General features: G+C 38.4%; 5 protein-coding genes across 7 annotated transcripts; all 5 read right to left on the bottom strand.

Moving 5' to 3' along the window:
- Positions 1 to 669: 669 nt before the first annotated feature.
- LOC121401641 lies at positions 670 to 2,982 on the bottom strand. Its single transcript, XM_041587270.1, has 4 exons — positions 2,799 to 2,982; positions 2,311 to 2,445; positions 2,125 to 2,181; positions 670 to 1,806 (listed from the first exon to the last, which is right to left on the bottom strand). The coding sequence occupies exons 2-4, from the start codon at positions 2,434 to 2,436 to the stop codon at positions 1,000 to 1,002; spliced, it is 990 nt and encodes a 329-aa protein (XP_041443204.1). The 5' UTR covers positions 2,437 to 2,445; positions 2,799 to 2,982; the 3' UTR covers positions 670 to 999.
- A 2,434-nt stretch (positions 2,983 to 5,416) lies between these two features.
- On the bottom strand, positions 5,417 to 9,847 carry LOC121401637. 2 transcript variants are annotated; one of them, XM_041587265.1, is made up of 5 exons: positions 9,558 to 9,847; positions 7,546 to 7,692; positions 7,058 to 7,192; positions 6,872 to 6,928; positions 5,417 to 6,553 (listed from the first exon to the last, which is right to left on the bottom strand). In XM_041587265.1, exons 3-5 carry the CDS (start codon positions 7,181 to 7,183, stop codon positions 5,747 to 5,749), a joined length of 990 nt encoding a protein of 329 aa, XP_041443199.1. In that variant the 5' UTR covers positions 7,184 to 7,192; positions 7,546 to 7,692; positions 9,558 to 9,847; the 3' UTR covers positions 5,417 to 5,746. The 2 variants fall into 2 exon arrangements, with proteins under 2 accessions (XP_041443199.1, XP_041443198.1); XM_041587264.1 differs by lacking the exon at positions 9,558 to 9,847 and adding an exon at positions 8,942 to 9,308.
- A 1,602-nt stretch (positions 9,848 to 11,449) lies between these two features.
- LOC121401638 lies at positions 11,450 to 15,885 on the bottom strand. 2 transcript variants are annotated; one of them, XM_041587267.1, is made up of 5 exons: positions 15,602 to 15,885; positions 13,540 to 13,686; positions 13,052 to 13,186; positions 12,714 to 12,770; positions 11,450 to 12,399 (listed from the first exon to the last, which is right to left on the bottom strand). In XM_041587267.1, the coding sequence occupies exons 3-5, from the start codon at positions 13,175 to 13,177 to the stop codon at positions 11,581 to 11,583; spliced, it is 1,002 nt and encodes a 333-aa protein (XP_041443201.1). In that variant the 5' UTR covers positions 13,178 to 13,186; positions 13,540 to 13,686; positions 15,602 to 15,885; the 3' UTR covers positions 11,450 to 11,580. The 2 variants fall into 2 exon arrangements, with proteins under 2 accessions (XP_041443201.1, XP_041443200.1); XM_041587266.1 differs by lacking the exon at positions 15,602 to 15,885 and having other exon boundaries at positions 13,540 to 14,471.
- A 1,255-nt stretch (positions 15,886 to 17,140) lies between these two features.
- On the bottom strand, positions 17,141 to 19,532 carry LOC121401640. The gene is made up of 4 exons (XM_041587269.1): positions 18,948 to 19,532; positions 18,460 to 18,594; positions 18,273 to 18,329; positions 17,141 to 17,955 (listed from the first exon to the last, which is right to left on the bottom strand). The coding sequence occupies exons 1-4, from the start codon at positions 19,158 to 19,160 to the stop codon at positions 17,149 to 17,151; spliced, it is 1,212 nt and encodes a 403-aa protein (XP_041443203.1). The 5' UTR covers positions 19,161 to 19,532; the 3' UTR covers positions 17,141 to 17,148.
- A 2,649-nt stretch (positions 19,533 to 22,181) lies between these two features.
- On the bottom strand, positions 22,182 to 25,057 carry LOC121401639. The gene is made up of 4 exons (XM_041587268.1): positions 24,333 to 25,057; positions 23,845 to 23,979; positions 23,657 to 23,713; positions 22,182 to 23,342 (listed from the first exon to the last, which is right to left on the bottom strand). The coding sequence occupies exons 1-4, from the start codon at positions 24,543 to 24,545 to the stop codon at positions 22,536 to 22,538; spliced, it is 1,212 nt and encodes a 403-aa protein (XP_041443202.1). The 5' UTR covers positions 24,546 to 25,057; the 3' UTR covers positions 22,182 to 22,535.
- Positions 25,058 to 26,100: the final 1,043 nt, after the last annotated feature.

Raw genomic sequence — 26,100 nt, 5'->3', positions numbered from 1 at the left:
GTGCCCTCTGAAAATAAATGTTCCATAAAAGCCCAATAACAAACCCAATATCAAAAATTAGAACTTACTGTAAAAAAATTTGATAGAATCAGGAGACTGATAATCAGCATCTGCATGGTTGCAAGTGATCACCAGTCTGGCTGCTCTTTGCTACAAACAGCTTTAAGCCCTGCTCAAGTCAGCTGTGTTGTCATAGCAACACAGGTGGCACGTGATTGTCATTATGATGTCATATCTATCTATCTGGCTTAACCGGTTTAAACCAGTTGTGTTGTTATAGCAACCATTGTGATGTCATCAACAGATAAAATCAGGGACAACAACTTTTCAATTATCTCAATGCAGTATCCCACCTTATACAGATATTAAGTGGGGGATTTAATATTATAGTGAATACAATATAATGGATTCTCCAATTGCTTTTGCTTGTGAATCTCTCCATGAGACTCTGCAGAACCTTTCCATGTAAACCCTTTTCTATGTAACAAAGCGTCCCATTCCACATCACTTTCCCACCAGCCCCCTGTGATCTTGGGGTAATTAAAAGAAAAGACAAACTATGAGTTGGGGAAGTTCCTTCTACAGAGTAAAACCTGTAGCTGATGATGAAGACAGAAAATAAAGACCTAGACTAGAAAACATTGAAATGATGAGTAAGACGCTAAAGGCTAGGTTTCAAATTTTATTATAAAATATAAATTTAAGGGGAAAACATGTCTCTTTTGCCAACTCGCATCATTCTGGCCTTTATCTCTTTGATGAGTTTTGCTGGACCAGCAGCAGAAAGATTTACCAACTTTAAATCCAAAATGTTTATTTTTGGCCCTCTCAGCTTTTGCCTCTTTATGTCCTCCTTGCTGAGTTATCTCACCGGCCTTCTGAGATTTAACAGAAAACTTTTGTTCAGCATCTGAGTTTCTTTTTCTTCCTTTCCCTTGCTGGTACATATATGGACTCATCAGTTTCTATTGATTCATATGATGTTTTCTAATCATAACTTTACTCGGTTACATCCAAAGTCTCATCACTACTTTCCTCACTCTCATCAGGTGTCTCGTACGGACTCTCTTCTTCTTCACCTGATGCTTTATGGTGGCACCAACGCCATAAACATTTCTTTGTCTTCTCTCTTCTCTTCGTCTTTGCTCGTTTATAACGGCAGAAATATTTTCCAAGTTTAAGCCCTATGTATTTCTTTTTGCCCTTGCTACTTTCTCTGTCATCAGAGTCAAGGGTTTTACATTTTTTACCGCAAAGCAGAACGTTAAAGCCGCGTTTCTTCTTCTTTCCTGGGGATGCAGTTATGGACTCATCGCTTCCCACTGTTTCGATTGATGTCGAATCTGTTGTTTCCTCGCTTGAACTGGAATACACATTATAGCTTTCCTCGGTTTCATCTGAAATCTCGCTCAGATATTCCTCACTCTCATTTGATGTCTCATGGTGCAAGTTTACACTTGTCTTTTTCTTCTTATTTCTCCGTTTTAAACAATTGCCAAAATATTTACGCACATTGAAACAAAAGCGTTTCTTTTTACGTTTCTTGGTATCTTCCATGTCAACACCCTCTAAATCAGACTCATCATCGCTTTCTCCGCTATCGTCCAGCGCCTTCAGCATGTCTTGAAGCAATGGGTGTGCACGTTCCGTTTGGAAGTCAGTCTGAGCTGCTACACTTGGCCTCGCTTCTTTGGCACGAGCAATAGCCTTGTTCTTCCTGGTCAACTTTATATTCAGACACAGGGAGAACATCAAAGCACCCGATACAAATACACATGACCAGAAGAGGTATTTGGAGATTGTACCCTGAGCAAAACAAGACAATGACACAGAGTTAGCAGAACATTCCATCATACAAAATAGGCAATCAATTGATTATTTAAGAAATTCTTTTCCAGGATGCCTTTTTTAAAGTAAAATACAAGACATTAAGATATGGTATGAGGAGACGGAACAGAAAGTTACTTTTAGCAGGAAAATTGGAAATGGAAGAATACTTTATGCCGACAATTTCAGAAAAATATTGTGTTGTTAAACCTGCCGGTTGCATCGGCTAGTAATAACACTGGAACTTCTCACATTAAATTGTACTTTTCTAATTCTCTAATAATTGTGGCAACTTACCTCCTTAGAGATATTCCTGTTCAATTCCTCTAAATAAGAGATGTCAGATGGGCGACTCTGCAAAAAAAAGAATAGCAGTTACTCAGGCAGATCAACTCCAAGATATCATAAAATCATCAATGGCAAGAAGAGTCAACTGGCATCAGCCTTATACTCACTAACTAACCAAGGGTCAAACTCACTTACCTCAGTGTCCTTTATCTTCTCTTCAATTTTTCTGATGTCATTAATTGTGGCTGAGACCGAGTCCAGTAGTTTCAGTAACTTGGCTTCCTTTGCATCGAATCTCTCGATTATAGAAGAGATGTCCATGAACCGGTCCTACAATAGGAAATGATTGGTTAGACAGTTGGACATTCGCTTATATAGGGATCAGCGATGGCAGAGGAGCATCACTATCTTTAGGGATTTGGTGTTATTTATAAGTAGGGTGTGGGATATATAGGAACAAGTAAAGGAATAGAAGGGTTGTAATAAAGTTGTAGGTTTCTCATCCTCTATGAATTATCTTCTAACCCTTAGCTGAATGGGAAGGTTATTGTCCCCAGCAATCAAAGCACAATATAAATTGTCTGTACTTTCTATATTGGACTAAAAGCTAATTCTCAGGTGAATTCCTATTTAACAGAACAGATGCAATAAAACATGAGTCGTTATTATACATAGTGACTTACATCAGAGGTCTGGGTTTCTGCTGGTATCGGGACTGCTTGCCCTTCAATCAGGGAATCTTCCGTTTGTGCAACTGTCGGTTCTACATTCCCGTTTATACTTTTCTCATAGTTGATAATTGTAGGTAATGGTTGATTGGTTTGTTTTAGCTGAAAAGAAACACAGTTAATGAGCAAAGGGAAACAGACAAGGGACTGACAAGTGGAACAAAACATCACAGTGGCCCAGTAACAAACTGTGTTAAAGAGAATGTTTAATGAAATGACCAACTCCCATTAGAAAACTGCAGTAGAGGGTTGATAAATGGGTAAAAAAGACAGATCTGCTGGGAGTCCCTCTGGGTCCCCCAGTTTGAGGTTTGACAAATTGGCCATTAAGAGATTAGTCAACACAGAAAAGTAATATGGGGAAAATAAATGTTCCATAACAGCCTAATAACAATCCCAATATCAAAAAAGGGCACAAATTAGAACTTACTGTAAAAAGATTTGATAGAATCAGGAGACTGATAATCAGCATCTGCATGGTTGCAAGTGATCACCAGTCTGGCTGCTCTTTGATACAAACAGCTTTAAACCCTGCTCGAGCCAGCTGTGTTGTCATAGCAACACAGGTGGCACGTGATTGTCATTATGATGTCATATCTATCTATCTGGTTTAACCGGTTTAAGCCAGTTGTGTTGTTATAGCAACCATTGTGATGTCATCAACATTGTGATGTCATGACAATCAGGTCATGTGATTGTCATTGTGATGTAATAAAAAAATCTATGTAGCCCAAATGGGCAATACAATTATTTATATATATATATATATATATATATATATATATATATATATATATATATATATATATATATATATATATATATATATATATATATAAAATTAAAAAATTAGTTATGAGCACAACTTTCCCTTTTCTGTTATAATTTATACAGGAGCAGTGGCCAGCTCCATGTTGTAGACCACCTATAGTCATGTGATCCCACTGGTGGCCAATAAAAAGGCAACCAAGTTTGGAAGTAGGGGCCACCATGACAATGTGCCCTGCAACCAACACTGTTCACCTATACTGGGACTAACTAGAATTCCTTCTGGTATACTGGTGGACCAGCCCAACCCTGACATATTCACCAAACACACACAAATATGGTGCAGCATTTATAATTCAGATGTTTGTGCCCTCTGAAAATAAATGTTCCATAAAAGCCCAATAACAATCCCAATATCAAAAATTAGAACTTACTGTAAAAAAGTTTGATAGAATCAGGAGACTGATAATCAGCATCTGCATGGTTGCAAGTGATCACCAGTCTGGCTGCTCTTTGCTACAAACAGCTTTAAGCCCTGCTCAAGTCAGCTGTGTTGTCATAGCAACACAGGTGGCACGTGATTGTCATTATGATGTCATCTGGTTTAACCGGTCTAAGCCAGTTGTGTTGTTATAGCAACCATTGTGATGTCATCATCATTGTGATGTCATGACAATCAGGTCATGTGATTGTCATTGTGATGTAATAAAGAAATCTAGGTCATTGTGATTTAATAAAAGAAATCTATGTAGCCCAAATGGGTAATACAATTATTTATAAATATATATATATATCTAAAAAGTTAAAAAACTTAGTGATGAGCACAACTTTCCCTTTTCTGTTATAATTTATACAGGAGCAGTGGCCAGCTCCATGTTGTAGCCCACCTATAGTCAGGTGATCCCACTGGTGGCCAATAAAAAGGCAACCAAGTTTGGAAGTAGGGGCCACCATGACAATGTGCCCTGCAACCAACACTGTTCACCAATACTGGGACCAACTAGAATTCCTTCTGGTATACTGGTGGACCAGCCCAACCCTGACATATTCACCAAACACACACACATATGGTGCAGCATTTATAATTCAGATGTTTGTGCCCTCTGAAAATAAATGTTCCATGAAAGCCCAATAACAATCCCAATATCAAAAATTAGAACTTACTGTTCAACAGTGGTGTGTCTGGAACCTAAACCATGTTTTATACTTTATGCCTTGCCCCAGTTCACTTTGCATTCAACCCTCCAGAGATGAACCTCTTTCCATTCTTGAAATGGAATCAAAAAGTGCCGGTCCTTCATTGTGGCATTACTTACATTCAGCAGCATATGGGCAGCATATTGGGGTCCCCCGGCATAGCTCTAGCTTGCACATCAATATGTACAACTTCCATTGAATTTGCACTTTTTAATCTGCTCAGATAACTTTTGTTGTGAGGCGCATAAAATCAGGGACAACAACTTTTCAATTATCTCAATGCAGTATCCCACCTTATACAGATATTAAATGGGGATTTAATATTATAGTGAATACAATATAATGGATTCTCCAATTGCTTTTGCTCGTGAATCTCTCCATGAGACTCTGCAGAACCTTTCCATGTAAACCCTTTTCTATGTAACAAAGCGTCCCATTCCACATCACTTTCCCACCAGCCCCCTGTGATCTTGGGGTAATTAAAAGAAAAGACAAACTATGAGTTGGGGAAGTTCCTTCTACAGAGTAAAACCTGTAGCTAATCATGAAGACAGAAAATAAAGACCTAGACTAGAAAACATTGAAATGATGAGTAAGACGCTAAAGGCTAGGTTTCAAATTTTATTATAAAATATAAATTTAAGGGGAAAACATGTCTCTTTTGCCAACTCGCATCATTCTGGCCTTTATCTCTTTGATGAGTTTTGCTGGACCAGCAGCAGAAAGATTTACCAACTTTAAATCCAAAATGTTTCTTTTTGGCCCTCTCAGCTTTTGCCTCTTTATGTCCTCCTGGCTGAGTTATCTCACCGGCCTTCTGAGATTTAACAGAAAACTTTTGTTCAGCATCTGAGTTTCTTTTTCTTCCTTTCCCTTGCTGGTACATATATGGACTCATCACTTTCTATTGTTTCATATGATGTTGTCTAATCATAACTTTACTCGGTTACATCCAAAGTCTCATCACTACTTTCCTCACTCTCATCAGGTGTCTCGTACGGACTCTCTTCTTCTTCACCTGATGCTTTATGGTGGCACCAACGCCATAAACATTTCTTTGTCTTCTCTCTTCTCTTCGTCTTTGCTCGTTTATAACGGCAGAAATATTTTCCAAGTTTAAGCCCTATGTATTTCTTTTTGCCCTTGCTACTTTCTCTGTCATCAGAGTCAAGGGTTTTACATTTTTTACCGCAAAGCAGAACGTTAAAGCCGCGTTTCTTCTTCTTTCCTGGGGATGCAGTTATGGACTCATCGCTTCCCACTGTTTTGATTGATGTCGAATCTGTTGTTTCCTCGCTTGAACTGGAATACACATTATAGCTTTCCTCGGTTTCATCTGAAATCTCGCTCAGATATTCCTCACTCTCATTTGATGTCTCATGGTGCAAGTTTACACTTGTCTTTTTCTTCTTATTTCTCCGTTTTAAACAATTGCCAAAATATTTACGCACATTGAAACAAAAGCGTTTCTTTTTACGTTTCTTGGTATCTTCCATGTCAACACCCTCTAAATCAGACTCATCATCGCTTTCTCCGCTATCGTCCAGCGCCTTCAGCATGTCTTGAAGCAATGGGTGTGCACGTTCCGTTTGGAAGTCAGTCTGAGCTGCTACACTTGGCCTCGCTTCTTTGGCACGAGCAATAGCCTTGTTCTTCCTGGTCAACTTTATATTCAGACACAGGGAGAACATCAAAGCACCCAATACAAATACACATGACCAGAAGAGGTATTTGGAGATTGTACCCTGAGCAAAACAAGACAATGACACAGAGTTAGCAGAACATTCCATCATACAAAATAGGCAATCAATTGATTATTTAAGAAATTCTTTTCCAGGATGCCTTTTTTAAAGTAAAATACAAGACATTAAGATATGGTATGAGGAGACGGAACAGAAAGTTACTTTTAGCAGGAAAATTGGAAATGGAAGAATACTTTATGCCGACAATTTCAGAAAAATATTGTGTTGTTAAACCTGCCGGTTGCATCGGCTAGTAATAACACTGGAACTTCTCACATTAAATTGTACTTTTCTAATTCTCTAATAATTGTGGCAACTTACCTCCTTAGAGATATTCCTGTTCAATTCCTCTAAATAAGAGATGTCAGATGGGCGACTCTGCAAAAAAAAGAATAGCAGTTACTCAGGCAGATCAACTTCAAGATATCATAAAATCATCAATGGCAAGAAGAGTCAACTGGCATCAGCCTTATACTCACTAACTAACCAAGGGTCAAACTCACTTACCTCAGTGTCCTTTTTCTTCTCTTCAATTTTTCTGATGTCATTAATTGTGTCTGAGACCGAGTCCAGTAGTTTCAGTAACTTGGCTTCCTTTGCATCGAATCTCTCGATTATAGAAGAGATGTCCATGAACCGGTCCTACAATAGGAAATGATTGGTTAGACAGTTGGACATTCGCTTATATAGGGATCAGCGATGGCAGAGGAGCATCACTATCTTTAGGGATTTCGTGTTATTTATAAGTAGGGTGTGGGATATATAGGAACAAGTAAAGGAATAGAAGGGTTGTAATAAAGTTGTAGGTTTCTCATCCTCTATGAATTATCTTCTAACCCTTAGCTGAATGGGAAGGTTATTGTCCCCAGCAATCAAAGCACAATATAAATTGTCTGTACTTTCTATATTGGACTAAAAGTTAATTCTCAGGTGAATTCCTATTTAACAGAACAGATGCAATAAAACATGAGTCGTTATTATAGATAGTGACTTACATCAGAGGTCTGGGTTTCTGCTGGTATCGGGACTGCTTGCCCTTCAATCTGGGAATCTTCCGTTTGTGCAACTGTCGGTTCTACATTCCCGTTTATACTTTTCTCATAGTTGATATTTGTAGGTAATGGTTGATTGGTTTGTTTTAGCTGAAAAGAAACACAGTTAATGAGCAAAGGGAAACAGACAAGGGACTGGCAAGAGGAACAAAACATCACAGTGGCCCAGTAACAAACTGTGTTAAAGAGAATGTTTAATGAAATGACCAACTCCCATTAGAAAACTGCAGTAGAGGGTTGATAAATGGGTAAAAAAGACAGATCTGCTGGGAGTCCCTCTGGGTCCCCCAGTTTGAGGTTTGATAAATTGGCCATTAAGAGATTAGTCAACACAGAAAAGTAATATGGGGAAAATAAATGTTCCATAACAGCCTAATAACAATCCCAATATCAAAAAAGGGCACAAATTAGAACTTACTGTAAAAAAATTTGATAGAATCAGGAGACTGATAATCAGCATCTGCATGGTTGCAAGTGATCACCAGTCTGGCTGCTCTTTGCTACAAACAGCTTTAAACCCTGCTCAAGTCAGCTGTGTTGTCATAGCAACACAGGTGGCACGTGATTGTCATTATGATGTCATAACATATCTATCTAGCCCTAATGGTTAATCACCTGGATTAACAAACTAAAAAAGTAGAACGGGGAATTTAAATAAGAAATACTCAGCGCAACATACAAAAAGGGAAAAAAATTAAACTTACTGTTAAAATATTTGATAAAATCAGGAGACTGATAATCAGCATCTGCATGATTGCAAGTGATCACCAGTCTGGCTGCTCTGGCTTAACCAGTTTAAGCCAGTTGTGTTGTTATTGCAACCTTTGTGATGTCATTAACAGAAATGACATCAGCTAATAACAGCCAGGTCATGTGATTGTCATTGTGATATAATAAAAAAAAAATCTATGTAGCCCAAACGGGTAATATATATCTATCTATCTATCTATCTATCTATCTATATACTGTATATATATTATATCTTTTTAAAAATTAGTGATGAGCACAACTTCCTTTTCTGTTATAATTTATATAGGAGTAGTGGCCAGCTCCATGTTGTAGCCCCCACCCTTTCCAGCTATAGTCAGGTGATCCCACTGGTGGCCAATAAAAGGGCAGCCAAGTTTGGGAGTAGGGGCCACCATGACAATTTGCCCTGCAAACAACACTGTTCATCTATACTGGGACCAACTAGAATTCCTTCTGGTATACTGGTGGACCAGCCCAACCCTGACATATTCACCAAACACACACACATATGGTGCAGCATTTATAATTCAGATGTTTGTGCCCTCTAAAGGAGTCTGTTCAACAGTGGTGTGTCTGGAACCTAACTCACAAAAAGGATTCCTGATTCCCCAGCCTCTCCAGTCAAATAGTGTGGTGCCTGGAAAAGAGGTCGGCACCTCTCCACTATACATAGAGACGAAAAATTCCCCAGACACTCAACAGCAAGTGAAGCGGGGCGGACCCCTGCGTGTTTATTCAAGTCTTGTGATGTAACGTTTCGGGGGCGGGCCCCTTCGTCAGACATGCAAAGTACCGTGCACTCACACCATAAATACCCTTATGATTACATATACTTAACACCTGATGGTAAATTCAATTCCCCATACAAAACCTAACAAATTTGTCAAAAACATTGCTTTACTAATACCCCTTTATAAATTAGGCCATATAAACCCACATAATACCTAAAACTCATTCATACAAACATTGTGAATAAAAACATTTTTTTTTGAAAAAATTATGAATAAAAGTTCTGTGATCCGCACAAATGTGAAAAATGTCCAGTGTTATTCTTCATGTCTTTTAATGCTTAGATAAACCTGTTAATGCAAGATGCATATTTCTTAAAAACCAGTGATACTAAAGTTAAAAACATTTGCACATATCAAAACGAGTACAAAATTTACCAGCAGCAAGAACTACTGAAGAAAAAAAGACTACTTTACCCTAGGTGAAAGCTTTCCCTGGTCTTAATCACGTTCACTGAAACAATCTAGAGGGGATAAAAGAGACATAGTAACTACAAAGAATTAAGCATAGCAACAAAAATTGGTACAAACTGACATTACAGGTAACAGTTCAAATTGAACTCCTCATTTAACCCTCGTGACTGTTTTGTCTGTAGCAGCCATATCCAGAAGCACTCCCTCTGTAATAACCACTTTTTTCCTTCCTTCTTAGAAAAGGTCCGTGGCAGCAACCAGAAGGAAGTAAAAAAGAGGTTATTACAGAGGGAGTGCTTCTGGATATGGGAGTTTTAGGTATTATGTGGGTTTATATGGCATAATTTATAAAGGGGTATTAGTAAAGCAATGTTTTGACAAATTTGTTAGGTTTTGTATGGGTAATTGAATTTACCATCAGGTGTTAAGTATATGTAATCATAAGGGTATTTATGGTGTGAGTGCACGGTACTTTGCATGTCTGACGAAGGGGCCCGCCCCCGAAACGTTACATCACAAGACTTGAATAAACACGCAGGGGTCCGCCCCGCTTCACTTGCTGTTGAGTGTCTGGTGAATTTTTCGTCTCTATGGGGGGAATTCAATAAAGTGTCGGTAAAAAAAGTAACCCAGATGTGGCGGTCGACAAATTTGTAAAATGTCGTATGAACGGCAAATTCACAAAGGCAGATGTTACCATCTTTGAATGTCTCGTAAGTCTGACAATTTTCTAAAATGTCGTATATCTTTTCATCGTACAAACGACATTTAAAAAGACTTTTTAAACGACAATTTGTCTGACATTTTCATTTTGGAGAGCCTAAAGTGTCTGAAAAATTGTCGGTAAAAAAAATGAGTTTACGAGTAATTCATAAAAATGGCGGGAAAAGTGGCGCCGAAAAAACCACGCCCACTTTTAACAACACTAATTCAAAAGTGTCGCACATGTCGGAAAATTGGCGGAGAAATGCTCTGTGAATTTGTCGGCTGTTGCTACGACACTTTCTACGACATTTTAAAGACATTTTTTCGTTCCCGACACTTTTGTGAATTCCCCCCTATGTGTCTGGAACCTAAACCATGTTTTATACTTTATGCCTTGCCCCAGTTCACTTTGCATTTAACCCTCCAGAGATGAACCTCTTTCCATTTTTGAAATGGAATCAAAAAGTGCCGGTCCTTCACTGTGGCATTACTTACATTCAGCAGCATATGGGCAGCATATTGGGGTCCCCCGGCATAGCTCTAGCTTGCACATCAATATGTACAACTTCCATTGAATTTGCACTTTTTAATCTGCTCAGATAACTTTTGTTGTGAGGCGCATAAAATCAGGGACAACAACTTTTCAATTATCTCAATGCAGTATCCCACCTTATACAGATATTAAGTGGGGGATTTAATATTATAGTGAATACAATATAATGGATTCTCCAATTGCTTGTGAATCTCTCCATGAGACTCTGCAGAACCTTTCCATGTAAACCCTTTTCTATGTAACAAAGCGTCCCATTCCACATCACTTTCCCACCAGCCCCCTGTGATCTTGGGGTAATTAAAAGAAAAGACAAACTATGAGTTGGGGAAGTTCCTTCTACAGAGTAAAACCTGTAGCTAATCATGAAGACAGAAAATAAAGACCTAGACTAGAAAACTTTGAAATGATGAGTAAGACGCTAAAGGCTAGGTTTCAAATTTTATTATAAAATATAGATATAAGGGGCAAACATGTCTCTTTTGCCAACTCGCATCATTCTGGCCTTTATCTCTTTTGATGAGTTTTGCTGGACCAGCAGCAGAAATATTTACCAACTTTAAATCCAAAATGTTTCTTTTTGGCCCTCTCAGCTTTTGCCTCTTTATGTCCTCCTGGCTGAGTTATCTCCCCAGCCTTCTGGGATTTAACAGAAAACTTTTGTTTTTTCTACAAATGAAGAATTTTAAAGCATCTGAGTTTCTTTTTCTTCCTTTCCCTTGCTGGTACATATATGGACTCATCACTTTCTATTGTTTCATATGATGTTGTCTAATCATAACTTTTCTCGGTTACATCCAAAGTCTCATCACTACTTTCCTCACTCTCATCAGGTGTCTCGTACGGACTCTCTTCTTCTTCACCTGATGCTTTATGGTGGCACCAACGCCATAAACATTTCTTTGTCTTCTCTCTTCTCTTCCTCTTTGCTCGTTTATAACGGCAGAAATATTTTCCAAGTTTAAGCCCTATGTATTTCTTTTTGCCCTTGCTACTTTCTCTGTCATCAGAGTCAAGGGTTTTACATTTTTTACCACAAAGCAGAACGTTAAAGCCGCGTTTCTTCTTCTTTCCTGGGGATGCAGTTATGGACTCATCGCTTCCCACTGTTACGATTGATGTCGAATCTGTTGTTTCCTCGCTTGAACTGGAATACACATTATAGCTTTCCTCGGTTTCATCTGAAATCTCGCTCAGATATTCCTCACTCTCATTTGATGTCTCATGGTGCAAGTTTACACTTGTCTTTTTCTTCTTATTTCTCCGTTTTAAACAATTGCCAAAATATTTACGCACATTGAAACAAAAGCGTTTCTTTTTACGTTTCTTGGTATCTTCCATGTCAACACCCTCTAAATCAGACTCATCATCGCTTTCTCCGCTATCGTCCAGCGCCTTCAGCATGTCTTGAAGCAATGGGTGTGCACGTTCCGTTTGGAAGTCAGTCTGAGCTGCTACACTTGGCCTCGCTTCTTTGGCACGAGCAATAGCCTTGTTCTTCCTGGTCAACTTTATATTCAGACACAGGGAGAACATCAAAGCACCCGATACAAATACACATGACCAGAAGAGGTATTTGGAGATTGTACCCTGAGCAAAACAAGACAATGACACAGAGTTAGCAGAACATTCCATCATACAAAATAGGCAATTGATTATTTAAGAAATTCTTTTCCAGGATGCCTTTTTTAAAGTAAAATACAAGATATTAAGATATGGTATGAGGAGACGGAACAGGAAGTTACTATTAGCAGGAAAATTGGAAATGGAAGAATACTTTATGCCGACAATTTCAGAAAAATATTGTGTTGTTAAACCTGCCGGTTGCATCGGCTAGTAATAACACTGGAACTTCTCACATTAAATTGTACTTTTCTAATTCTCTAATAATTGTGGCAACTTACCTCCTTAGAGATATTCCTGTTCAATTCCTCTAAATAAGAGATGTCAGATGGGCGACTCTGCAAAAAAAAGAATAGCAGTTACTCAGGCAGATCAACTTCAAGATATCATAAAATCATCAATGGCAAGAAGAGTCAACTGGCATCAGCCTTATACTCACTAACTAACCAAGGGTCAAACTCACTTACCTCAGTGTCCTTTTTCTTCTCTTCAATTTTTCTGATGTCATTAATTGTGGCTGAGACCGAGTCCAGTAGTTTCAGTAACTCATCAATGGCAAGAAGAGTCAACTGGCATCAGCCTTATACTCACTAACTAACCAAGGGTCAAACTCACTTACCTCAGTGTCCTTTTTCTTCTCTTCAATTTTTCTGATGTCATTAATTGTGGCTGAGACCGAGTCCAGTAGTTTCAGTAACTTGGCTTCCTTTGCATCGAATCTCTCGATTATAGAAGAGATGTCCATGAACCGGTCCTACAATAGGAAATGATTGGTTAGACAGTTGGACATTCGCTTATATAGGGATCAGCGATGGCAGAGGAGCATTACTATCTTTAGGGATTTCGTGTTATTTATAAGTAGGGTGTGGGATATATAGGAACAAGTAAAGGAATAGAAGGGTTGTAATAAAGTTGTAGGTTTCTCATCCTCTATGAATTATCTTCTAACCCTTAGCTGAATGGGAAGGTTATTGTCCCCAGCAATCAAAGCACAATATAAATTGTCTGTACTTTCTATATTGGACTAAAAGTTAATTCTCAGGTGAATTCCTATTTAACAGAACAGATGCAATAAAACATGAGTCGTTATTATACATAGTGACTTACATCAGAGGTCTGGGTTTCTGCTGGTATCGGGACTGCTTGCCCTTCAATCAGGGAATCTTCCGTTTGTGCAACTGTCGGTTCTACATTCCCGTTTATACTTTTCTCATAGTTGATAATTGTAGGTAATGGTTGATTGGTTTGTTTTAGCTGAAAAGAAACACAGTTAATGAGCAAAGGGAAACAGACAAGGGACTGACAAGAGGAACAAAACATCACAGTGGCCCAGAAACAAACTGTGTTAAAGAGAATGTTTAATTAAATGACCAACTCCCATTAGAAAACTGCAGTAAAGGGTTGATAAATGGGTAAAAAAAGACAGATCTGCTGGGAGTCCCTCTGGGTCCCCCAGTTTGAGGTTTGATAAATTGGCCATTAAGAGATTAGTCAACACAGAAAAGTAATATGGGGAAAATAAATGTTCCATAACAGCCTAATAACAATCCCAATATCAAAAAAGGGCACAAATTAGAACTTACTGTAAAAAGATTTGATAGAATCAGGAGACTGATAATCAGCATCTGCATGGTTGCAAGTGATCACCAGTCTGGCTGCTCTTTGCTACAAACAGCTTTAAGCCCTGCTCAAGTCAGCTGTGTTGTCATAGCAACACAGGTGGCACGTGATTGTCATTATGATGTCATAACATATCTATCTAGCCCTAATGGTTAATCACCTGGATTAACAAACTAAAAAAGTAGAACGGGGAATTTAAATAAGAAATACTCAGCGCAACATACAAAAAGGGAAAAAAATTAAACTTACTGTTAAAATATTTGATAAAATCAGGAGACTGATAATCAGCATCTGCATGATTGCAAGTGATCACCAGTCTGGCTGCTCTGGCTTAACCAGTTTAAGCCAGTTGTGTTGTTATTGCAACCTTTGTGATGTCATTAACAGAAATGACATCAGCTAATAACAGCCAGGTCATGTGATTGTCATTGTGATATAATAAAAATCTATGTAGCGCAAACGGGTAATATATATATATATATATCTATCTATCTATCTATCTATCTATATATATATATATATATATATATATATATATATATATATACTGTATATATATTATATCTTTTTAAAAATTAGTGATGAGCACAACTTTCCCTTTTCTGTTATAATTTATATAGGAGTAGTGGCCAGCTCCATGTTGTAGCCCCCACCCTTTCCAGCTATAGTCAGGTGATCCCACTGGTGGCCAATAAAAGGGCAGCCAAGTTTGGGAGTAGGGGCCTTCATAACAATGTGCCCTGCAAACAACACTGTTCACCTATACTGGGACCAACTAGAATTCCTTCTGGTATACTGGTGGACCAGCCCAACCCTGACATATTCACCAAACACACACACATATGGTGCAGCATTTATAATTCAGATGTTTGTGCCCTCTAAAGGAGTCTGTTCAACAGTGGTGTGTCTGGAACCTAACTCACAAAAAGGATTCCTGATTCCCCAGCCTCTCCAGTCAAATAGTGTGGTGCCTGGAAAAGAGGTCGGCACCTCTCCACTATACATAGAGACGAAAAATTCACCAGACACTCAACAGCAAGTGAAGCGGGGCGGACCCCTGCGTGTTTATTCAAGTCTTGTGATGTAACGTTTCGGGGGCGGGCCCCTTCGTCAGACATGCAAAGTACCGTGCACTCACACCATAAATACCCTTATGATTACATATACTTAACACCTGATGGTAAATTCAATTCCCCATACAAAACCTAACAAATTTGTCAAAAACATTGCTTTACTTATACCCCTTTATAAATTAGGCCATATAAACCCACATAATACCTAAAACTCATTCATACAAACATTGTGAATAAAAACATTTATAAAAACATTTTTTTGAAAAAATTGTGAATAAAAGTTCTGTGATCCGCACAAATGTGAAAAATGTCCAGTGTTATTCTTCATGTCTTTTAATGCTTAGATAAACCTGTTAATGCAAGATGCATATTTCTTAAAAACCAGTGATACTAAAGTTAAAAACATTTGCACATATCAAAACGAGTACAAAATTTACCAGCAGCAAGAACTACTGAAGAAAAAAAGACTACTTTACCCTAGGTGAAAGCTTTCCCTGGTCTTAATCACGTTCACTGAAACAATCTAGAGGGGATAAAAGAGACATAGTAACTACAAAGAATTAAGCATAGCAACAAAAATTGGTACAAACTGACATTACAGGTAACAGTTCAAATTGAACTCCTCATTTAACCCTCGTGACTGTTTTGTCTGTAGCAGCCATATCCAGAAGCACTCCCTCTGTAATAACCACTTTTTTCCTTCCTTCTTAGAAAAGGTCCGTGGCAGCAACCAGAAGGAAGTAAAAAAGAGGTTATTACAGAGGGAGTGCTTCTGGATATGGGAGTTTTAGGTATTATGTGGGTTTATATGGCATAATTTATAAAGGGGTATTAGTAAACCAATGTTTCTGACAAATTTGTTAGGTTTTGTATGGGGAATTGAATTTACCATCAGGTGTTAAGTATATGTAATCATAAGGGTATTTATGGTGTGAGTGCACGGTACTTTGCATGTCTGACAAAGGGGCCTGCCCCCGAAACGTTACATCACAAGACTTGAATAAACACGCAGGGGTCCGCCCCGCTTCACTTGCTGTTGAGTGTCTGGGGAATTTTTCGTCTCTATGTGTCTGGAACCTAAACCATGTTTTATACTTTATGCCTTGCCCCAGTTCACTTTGCATTTAACCCTCCAGAGATGAACCTCTTTCCATTTTTGAAACGGAATCAAAAAGTGCCGGTCCTTCATTGTGGCATTACTTACATTCAGCAGCATGTGGGCAGCATATTGGGGTCCCCCAGCATAGCTCTAGCTTGCACATCAATATGTACAACTTCCATTGAATTTGCACTTTTTAATCTGCTCAGATAACTTTTGTTGTGAGGCGCATAAAATCAGGGACAACAACTTTTCAATTATCTCAATGCAATATCCCACCTTATACAGATATTAAGTGGGGGATTTAATATTATAGTGAATACAATATAATGGATTCTCCAATGGCTTTTGCTCGTGAATCTCTCCACGAGACTCTGCAGAACCTTTCCATGTAAACCCTTTTCTATATAACAAAGCGTCCCATTCCACATCACTTTCCCACCAGCCCCCTGTGATCTTGGGGTAATTAAAAGAAAAGACAAACTATGAGTTGGGGAAGTTCCTTCTACAGAGTAAAACCTGTAGCTAATCATGAAGACAGAAAATAAAGACCTAGACTAGAAAACATTGAAATGATGAGTAAGACGCTAAAGGCTAGGTTTCAAATTTTATTATAAAATATAAATTTAAGGGGAAAACATGTCTCTTTTGCCAACTCGCATCATTCTGGCCTTTATCTCTTTGATGAGTTTTGCTGGACCAGCAGCAGAAAGATTTACCAACTTTAAATCCAAAATGTTTCTTTTTGGCCCTCTCAGCTTTTGCCTCTTTATGTCCTCCTGGCTGAGTTATCTCACCGGCCTTCTGAGATTTAACAGAAAACTTTTGTTCAGCATCTGAGTTTCTTTTTCTTCCTTTCCGTTGCTGGTACATATATGGACTCATCACTTTCTATTGTTTCATATGATGTTTCTAATCATAACTTTACTCGGTTACATCCAAAGTCTCATCACTACTTTCCTCACTCTCATCAGGTGTCTCGTACGGACTCTCTTCTTCTTCACCTGATGCTTTATGGTGGCACCAACGCCATAAACATTTCTTTGTCTTCTCTCTTCTCTTCCTCTTTGCTCGTTTATAACGGCAGAAATATTTTCCAAGTTTAAGCCCTATGTATTTCTTTTTGCCCTTGCTACTTTCTCTGTCATCAGAGTCAAGGGTTTTACATTTTTTACCGCAAAGCAGAACGTTAAAGCCGCGTTTCTTCTTCTTTCCTGGGGATGCAGTTATGGACTCATCGCTTCCCACAGTTTTGATTGATGTCGAATCTGTTGTTTCCTCGCTTGAACTGGAATACACATTATAGCTTTCCTCGGTTTCATCTGAAATCTCGCTCAGATATTCCTCACTCTCATTTGATGTCTCATGGTGCAAGTTTACACTTGTCTTTTTCTTCTTATTTCTCCGTTTTAAACAATTGCCAAAATATTTACGCACATTGAAACAAAAGCGTTTCTTTTTACGTTTCTTGGTATCTTCCATGTCAACACCCTCTAAATCAGACTCATCATCGCTTTCTCCGCTATCGTCCAGCGCCTTCAGCATGTCTTGAAGCAATGGGTGTGCACGTTCCGTTTGGAAGTCAGTCTGAGCTGCTACACTTGGCCTCGCTTCTTTGGCACGAGCAATAGCCTTGTTCTTCCTGGTCAACTTTATATTCAGACACAGGGAGAACATCAAAGCACCCGATACAAATACACATGACCAGAAGAGGTATTTGGAGATTGTACCCTGAGCAAAACAAGACAATGACACAGAGTTAGCAGAACATTCCATCATACAAAATAGGCATCAATTGATTATTTAAGAAATTCTTTTCCAGGATGCCTTTTTTAAAGTAAAATACAAGACATTAAGATATGGTATGAGGAGACGGAACAGAAAGTTACTTTTAGCAGGAAAATTGGAAATGGAAGAATACTTTATGCCGACAATTTCAGAAAAATATTGTGTTGTTAAACCTGCCGGTTGCATCGGCTAGTAATAACACTGGAACTTCTCACATTAAATTGTACTTTTCTAATTCTCTAATAATTGTGGCAACTTACCTCCTTAGAGATATTCCTGTTCAATTCCTCTAAATAAGAGATGTCAGATGGGCGACTCTGCAAAAAAAGAGAATAGCAGTTACTCAGACAGATCAACTCCAAGATATCATAAAATCATCAATGGCAAGAAGAGTCAACTGGCATCAGCCTTATACTCACTAACTAACCAAGGGTCAAACTCACTTACCTCAGTGTCCTTTATCTTCTCTTCAATTTTTCTGATGTCATTAATTGTGGCTGAGACCGAGTCCAGTAGTTTCAGTACCTTGGCTTCCTTTGCATCGAATCTCTCGATTATAGAAGAGATGTCCATGAACCGGTCCTACAATAGGAAATGATTGGTTAGACAGTTGGACATTCGCTTATATAGGGATCAGCGATGGCAGAGGAGCATCACTATCTTTAGGGATTTCGTGTTATTTATAAGTAGGGTGTGGGATATATAGGAACAAGTAAAGGAATAGAAGGGTTGTAATAAAGTTGTAGGTTTCTCATCCTCTATGAATTATCTTCTAACCCTTAGCTGAATGGGAAGGTTATTGTCCCCAGCAATCAAAGCACAATATAAATTGTCTGTACTTTCTATATTGGACTAAAAGTTAATTCTCAGGTGAATTCCTATTTAACAGAACAGATGCAATAAAACATGAGTCGTTATTATACATAGTGACTTACATCAGAGGTCTGGGTTTCTGCTGGTATCGGGACTGCTTGCCCTTCAATCAGGGAATCTTCCGTTTGTGCAACTGTCGGTTCTACATTCCCGTTTATACTTTTCTCATAGTTGATATTTGTAGGTAATGGTTGATTGGTTTGTTTTAGCTGAAAAGAAACACAGTTAATGAGCAAAGGGAAACAGACAAGGGACTGACAAGAGGAACAAAACATCACAGTGGCCCAGTAACAAACTGTGTTAAAGAGAATGTTTAATGAAATGACCAACTCCCATTAGAAAACTGCAGTAGAGGGTTGATAAATGGGTAAAAAGACAGATCTGCTGGGAGTCCCTCTGGGTCCCCCAGTTTGAGGTTTGATAAATTGGCCATTAAGAGATTAGTCAACACAGAAAAGTAATATGGGGAAAATAAATGTTCCATAACAGCCTAATAACAATCCCAATATCAAAAAAGGGCACAAATTAGAACTTACTGTAAAAAGATTTGATAGAATCAGGAGACTGATAATCAGCATCTGCATGGTTGCAAGTGATCACCAGTCTGGCTGCTCTTTGCTACAAACAGCTTTAAACCCTGCTCGAGTCAGCTGTGTTGTCATAGCAACACAGGTGGCACGTGATTGTCATTATGATGTCATAACATATCTATCTAGCCCTAATGGTTAATCACCTGGATTAACAAACTAAAAAAGTAGAACGGGGAATTTAAATAAGAAATACTCAGCGCAACATACAAAAAGGGAAAAAAATTAAACTTACTGTTAAAATATTTGATAAAATCAGGAGACTGATAATCAGCATCTGCATGATTGCAAGTGATCACCAGTCTGGCTGCTCTGGCTTAACCAGTTTAAGCCAGTTGTGTTGTTATTGCAACCTTTGTGATGTCATTAACAGAAATGACATCAGCTAATAACAGCCAGGTCATGTGATTGTCATTGTGATATAATAAAAAAAAAATCTATGTAGCCCAAACGGGTAATATCTATCTATCTATCTATCTATCTATCTATATATATACTGTATATATATTATATCTTTTTAAAAATTAGTGATGAGCACAACTTTCCCTTTTCTGTTATAATTTATATAGGAGTAGTGGCCAGCTCCATGTTGTAGCCCCCACCCTTTCCAGCTATAGTCAGGTGATCCCACTGGTGGCCAATAAAAGGGCAGCCAAGTTTGGGAGTAGGGGCCTTCATAACAATGTGCCCTGCAAACAACACTGTTCACCTATACTGGGACCAACTAGAATTCCTTCTGGTATACTGGTGGACCAGCCCAACCCTGACATATTCACCAAACACACACACATATGGTGCAGCATTTATAATTCAGATGTTTGTGCCCTCTAAAGGAGTCTGTTTAACAGTGGTGTGTCTGGAACCTAACTCACAAAAAGGATTCCTGATTCCCCAGCCTCTCCAGTCAAATAGTGTGGTGCCTGGAAAAGAGGTCGGCACCTCTCCACTATACATAGAGACGAAAAATTCACCAGACACTCAACAGCAAGTGAAGCGGGGCGGACCCCTGCGTGTTTATTCAAGTCTTGTGATGTAACGTTTCGGGGGCGGGCCCCTTCGTCAGACATGCAAAGTACCGTGCACTCACACCATAAATACCCTTATGATTACATATACTTAACACCTGATGGTAAATTCAATTCCCCATACAAAACCTAACAAATTTGTCAAAAACATTGCTTTACTAATACCCCTTTATAAATTAGGCCATATAAACCCACATAATACCTAAAACTCATTCATACAAACATTGTGAATAAAAACATTTATAAAAACATTTTTTTGAAAAAATTGTGAATAAAAGTTCTGTGATCCGCACAAATGTGAAAAATGTCCAGTGTTATTCTTCATGTCTTTTAATGCTTAGATAAACCTGTTAATGCAAGATGCATATTTCTTAAAAACCAGTGATACTAAAGTTAAAAACATTTGCACATATCAAAACGAGTACAAAATTTACCAGCAGCAAGAACTACTGAAGAAAAAAAGACTACTTTACCCTAGGTGAAAGCTTTCCCTGGTCTTAATCACGTTCACTGAAACAATCTAGAGGGGATAAAAGAGACATAGTAACTACAAAGAATTAAGCATAGCAACAAAAATTGGTACAAACTGACATTACAGGTAACAGTTCAAATTGAACTCCTCATTTAACCCTCGTGACTGTTTTGTCTGTAGCAGCCATATCCAGAAGCACTCCCTCTGTAATAACCACTTTTTTCCTTCCTTCTTAGAAAAGGTCCGTGGCAGCAACCAGAAGGAAGTAAAAAGAGGTTATTACAGAGGGAGTGCTTCTGGATATGGGAGTTTTAGGTATTATGTGGGTTTATATGGCATAATTTATAAAGGGGTATTAGTAAACCAATGTTTCTGACAAATTTGTTAGGTTTTGTATGGGGAATTGAATTTACCATCAGGTGTTAAGTATATGTAATCATAAGGGTATTTATGGTGTGAGTGCACGGTACTTTGCATGTCTGACGAAGGGGCCCGCCCCCGAAACGTTACATCACAAGACTTGAATAAACACGCAGGGGTCCGCCCCGCTTCACTTGCTGTTGAGTGTCTGGGGAATTTTTCGTCTCTATGTGTCTGGAACCTAAACCATGTTTTATACTTTATGCCTTGCCCCAGTTCACTTTGCATTTAACCCTCCAGAGATGAACCTCTTTCCATTTTTGAAATGGAATCAAAAAGTGCCGGTCCTTCATTGTGGCATTACTTACATTCAGCAGCATGTGGGCAGCATATTGGGGTCCCCCGGCATAGCTCTAGCTTGCACATCAATATGTACAACTTCCATTGAATTTGCACTTTTTAATCTGCTCAGATAACTTTTGTTGTGAGGCGCATAAAATCAGGGACAACAACTTTTCAATTATCTCAATGCAGTATCCCACCTTATACAGATATTAAATGGGGGATTTAATATTATAGTGAATACAATATAATGGATTCTCCAATTGCTTGTGAATCTCTCCATGAGACTCTGCAGAACCTTTCCATGTAAACCCTTTTCTATGTAACAAAGCGTCCCATTCTACATCACTTTCCCACCAGCCCCCTGTGATCTTGGGGTAATTAAAAGAAAAGACAAACTATGAGTTGGGGAAGTTCCTTCTATAGAGTAAAACCTGTAGCTAATCATGAAGACAGAAAATAAAGACCTAGACTAGAAAACTTTGAAATGATGAGTAAGACGCTAAAGGCTAGGTTTCAAATTTTATTATAAAATATAGATATAAGGGGCAAACATGTCTCTTTTGCCAACTCGCATCATTCTGGGCTTTATCTCTTTTGATGAGTTTTGCTGGACCAGCAGCAGAAATATTTACCAACTTTAAATCCAAAATGTTTCTTTTTGGCCCTCTCAGCTTTTGCCTCTTTATGTCCTCCTGGCTGAGTTATCTCACCGGCCTTCTGGGATTTAACAGAAAACTTTTGTTTTTTCTACAAATGAAGAATTTTAAAGCATCTGAGTTTCTTTTTCTTCCTTTCCCTTGCTGGTACATATATGGACTCATCACTTTCTATTGTTTCATATGATGTTGTCTAATCATAACTTTACTCGGTTACATCCAAAGTCTCATCACTACTTTCCTCACTCTCATCAGGTGTCTCGTACGGACTCTCTTCTTCTTCACCTGATGCTTTATGGTGGCACCAACGCCATAAACATTTCTTTGTCTTCTCTCTTCTCTTCCTCTTTGCTCGTTTATAACGGCAGAAATATTTTCCAAGTTTAAGCCCTATGTATTTCTTTTTGCCCTTGCTACTTTCTCTGTCATCAGAGTCAAGGGTTTTACATTTTTTACCGCAAAGCAGAACGTTAAAGCCGCGTTTCTTCTTCTTTCCTGGGGATGCAGTTATGGACTCATCGCTTCCCACTGTTTCGATTGATGTCGAATCTGTTGTTTCCTCGCTTGAACTGGAATACACATTATAGCTTTCCTCGGTTTCATCTGAAATCTCGCTCAGATATTCCTCACTCTCATTTGATGTCTCATGGTGCAAGTTTACACTTGTCTTTTTCTTCTTATTTCTCCGTTTTAAACAATTGCCAAAATATTTACGCACATTGAAACAAAAGCGTTTCTTTTTACGTTTCTTGGTATCTTCCATGTCAACACCCTCTAAATCAGACTCATCATCGCTTTCTCCGCTATCGTCCAGCGCCTTCAGCATGTCTTGAAGCAATGGGTGTGCACGTTCCGTTTGGAAGTCAGTCTGAGCTGCTACACTTGGCCTCGCTTCTTTGGCACGAGCAATAGCCTTGTTCTTCCTGGTCAACTTTATATTCAGACACAGGGAGAACATCAAAGCACCCGATACAAATACACATGACCAGAAGAGGTATTTGGAGATTGTACCCTGAGCAAAACAAGACAATGACACAGAGTTAGCAGAACATTCCATCATACAAAATAGGCAATTGATTATTTAAGAAATTCTTTTCCAGGATGCCTTTTTTAAAGTAAAATACAAGATATTAAGATATGGTATGAGGAGACGGAACAGGAAGTTACTATTAGCAGGAAAATTGGAAATGGAAGAATACTTTATGCCGACAATTTCAGAAAAATATTGTGTTGTTAAACCTGCCGGTTGCATCGGCTAGTAATAACACTGGAACTTCTCACATTAAATTGTACTTTTCTAATTCTCTAATAATTGTGGCAACTTACCTCCTTAGAGATATTCCTGTTCAATTCCTCTAAATAAGAGATGTCAGATGGGCGACTCTGCAAAAAAAAGAGAATAGCAGTTACTCAGACAGATCAACTCCAAGATATCATAAAATCATCAATGGCAAGAAGAGTCAACTGGCATCAACCTTATACTCACTAACTAACCAAGGGTCAAACTCACTTACCTCAGTGTCCTTTATCTTCTCTTCAATTTTTCTGATGTCATTAATTGTGGCTGAGACCGAGTCCAGTAGTTTCAGTAACTTGGCTTCCTTTGCATCGAATCTCTCGATTATAGAAGAGATGTCCATGAACCGGTCCTACAATAGGAAATGATTGGTTAGACAGTTGGACATTCGCTTATATAGGGATCAGCGATGGCAGAGGAGCATCACTATCTTTAGGGATTTCGTGTTATTTATAAGTAGGGTGTGGGATATATAGGAACAAGTAAAGGAATAGAAGGGTTGTAATAAAGTTGTAGGTTTCTCATCCTCTATGAATTATCTTCTAACCCTTAGCTGAATGGGAAGGTTATTGTCCCCAGCAATCAAAGCACAATATAAATTGTCTGTACTTTCTATATTGGACTAAAAGTTAATTCTCAGGTGAATTCCTATTTAACAGAACAGATGCAATAAAACATGAGTCGTTATTATACATAGTGACTTACATCAGAGGTCTGGGTTTCTGCTGGTATCGGGACTGCTTGCCCTTCAATCAGGGAATCTTCCGTTTGTGCAACTGTCGGTTCTACATTCCCGTTTATACTTTTCTCATAGTTGATAATTGTAGGTAATGGTTGATTGGTTTGTTTTAGCTGAAAAGAAACACAGTTAATGAGCAAAGGGAAACAGACAAGGGACTGACAAGAGGAACAAAACATCACAGTGGCCCAGTAACAAACTGTGTTAAAGAGAATGTTTAATGAAATGACCAACTCCCATTAGAAAACTGCAGTAGAGGGTTGATAAATGGGTAAAAAAGACAGATCTGCTGGGAGTCCCTCTGGGTCCCCCAGTTTGAGGTTTGACAAATTGGCCATTAAGAGATTAGTCAACACAGAAAAGTAATATGGGGAAAATAAATGTTCCATAACAGCCTAATAACAATCCCAATATCAAAAAAGGGCACAAATTAGAACTTACTGTAAAAAGATTTGATAGAATCAGGAGACTGATAATCAGCATCTGCATGGTTGCAAGTGATCACCAGTCTGGCTGCTCTTTGCTACAAACAGCTTTAAACCCTGCTCGAGCCAGCTGTGTTGTCATAGCAACACAGGTGGCACGTGATTGTCATTATGATGTCATATCTATCTATCTGGTTTAACCGGTTTAAGCCAGTTGTGTTGTTATAGCAACCATTGTGATGTCATCAACATTGTGATGTCATGACAATCAGGTCATGTGATTGTCATTGTGATGTAATAAAAAAATCTATGTAGCCCAAATGGGCAATACAATTATTTATATATATATATATATATATATATATATATATATATATATATATATATATATATATATATATATATATATATATAAAATTAAAAAATTAGTTATGAGCACAACTTTCCCTTTTCTGTTATAATTTATACAGGAGCAGTGGCCAGCTCCATGTTGTAGACCACCTATAGTCATGTGATCCCACTGGTGGCCAATAAAAAGGCAACCAAGTTTGGAAGTAGGGGCCACCATGACAATGTGCCCTGCAACCAACACTGTTCACCTATACTGGGACCAACTAGAATTCCTTCTGGTATACTGGTGGACCAGCCCAACCCTGACATATTCACCAAACACACACACATATGGTGCAGCATTTATAATTCAGATGTTTGTGCCCTCTGAAAATAAATGTTCCATAAAAGCCCAATAACAATCCCAATATCAAAAATTAGAACTTACTGTAAAAAAGTTTGATAGAATCAGGAGACTGATAATCAGCATCTGCATGGTTGCAAGTGATCACCAGTCTGGCTGCTCTTTGCTACAAACAGCTTTAAGCCCTGCTCAAGTCAGCTGTGTTGTCATAGCAACACAGGTGGCACGTGATTGTCATTATGATGTCATCTGGTTTAACCGGTCTAAGCCAGTTGTGTTGTTATAGCAACCATTGTGATGTCATCATCATTGTGATGTCATGACAATCAGGTCATGTGATTGTCATTGTGATGTAATAAAGAAATCTAGGTCATTGTGATTTAATAAAAGAAATCTATGTAGCCCAAATGGGTAATACAATTATTTATAAATATATATATATATCTAAAAAGTTAAAAAACTTAGTGATGAGCACAACTTTCCCCTTTCTGTTATAATTTATACAGGAGCAGTGGCCAGCTCCATGTTGTAGCCCACCTATAGTCAGGTGATCCCACTGGTGGCCAATAAAAAGGCAACCAAGTTTGGAAGTAGGGGCCACCATGACAATGTGCC

The sequence above is a fragment of the Xenopus laevis genome, chromosome 3L, assembly GCF_017654675.1.
Source record: "Xenopus laevis strain J_2021 chromosome 3L, Xenopus_laevis_v10.1, whole genome shotgun sequence".
NCBI classification, from domain to species: Eukaryota; Metazoa; Chordata; class Amphibia; order Anura; family Pipidae; genus Xenopus; species Xenopus laevis.
The sequence above is the reverse complement of the archived record's forward strand: the minus strand, read 5'-3'. Positions and strand labels throughout refer to the sequence as shown.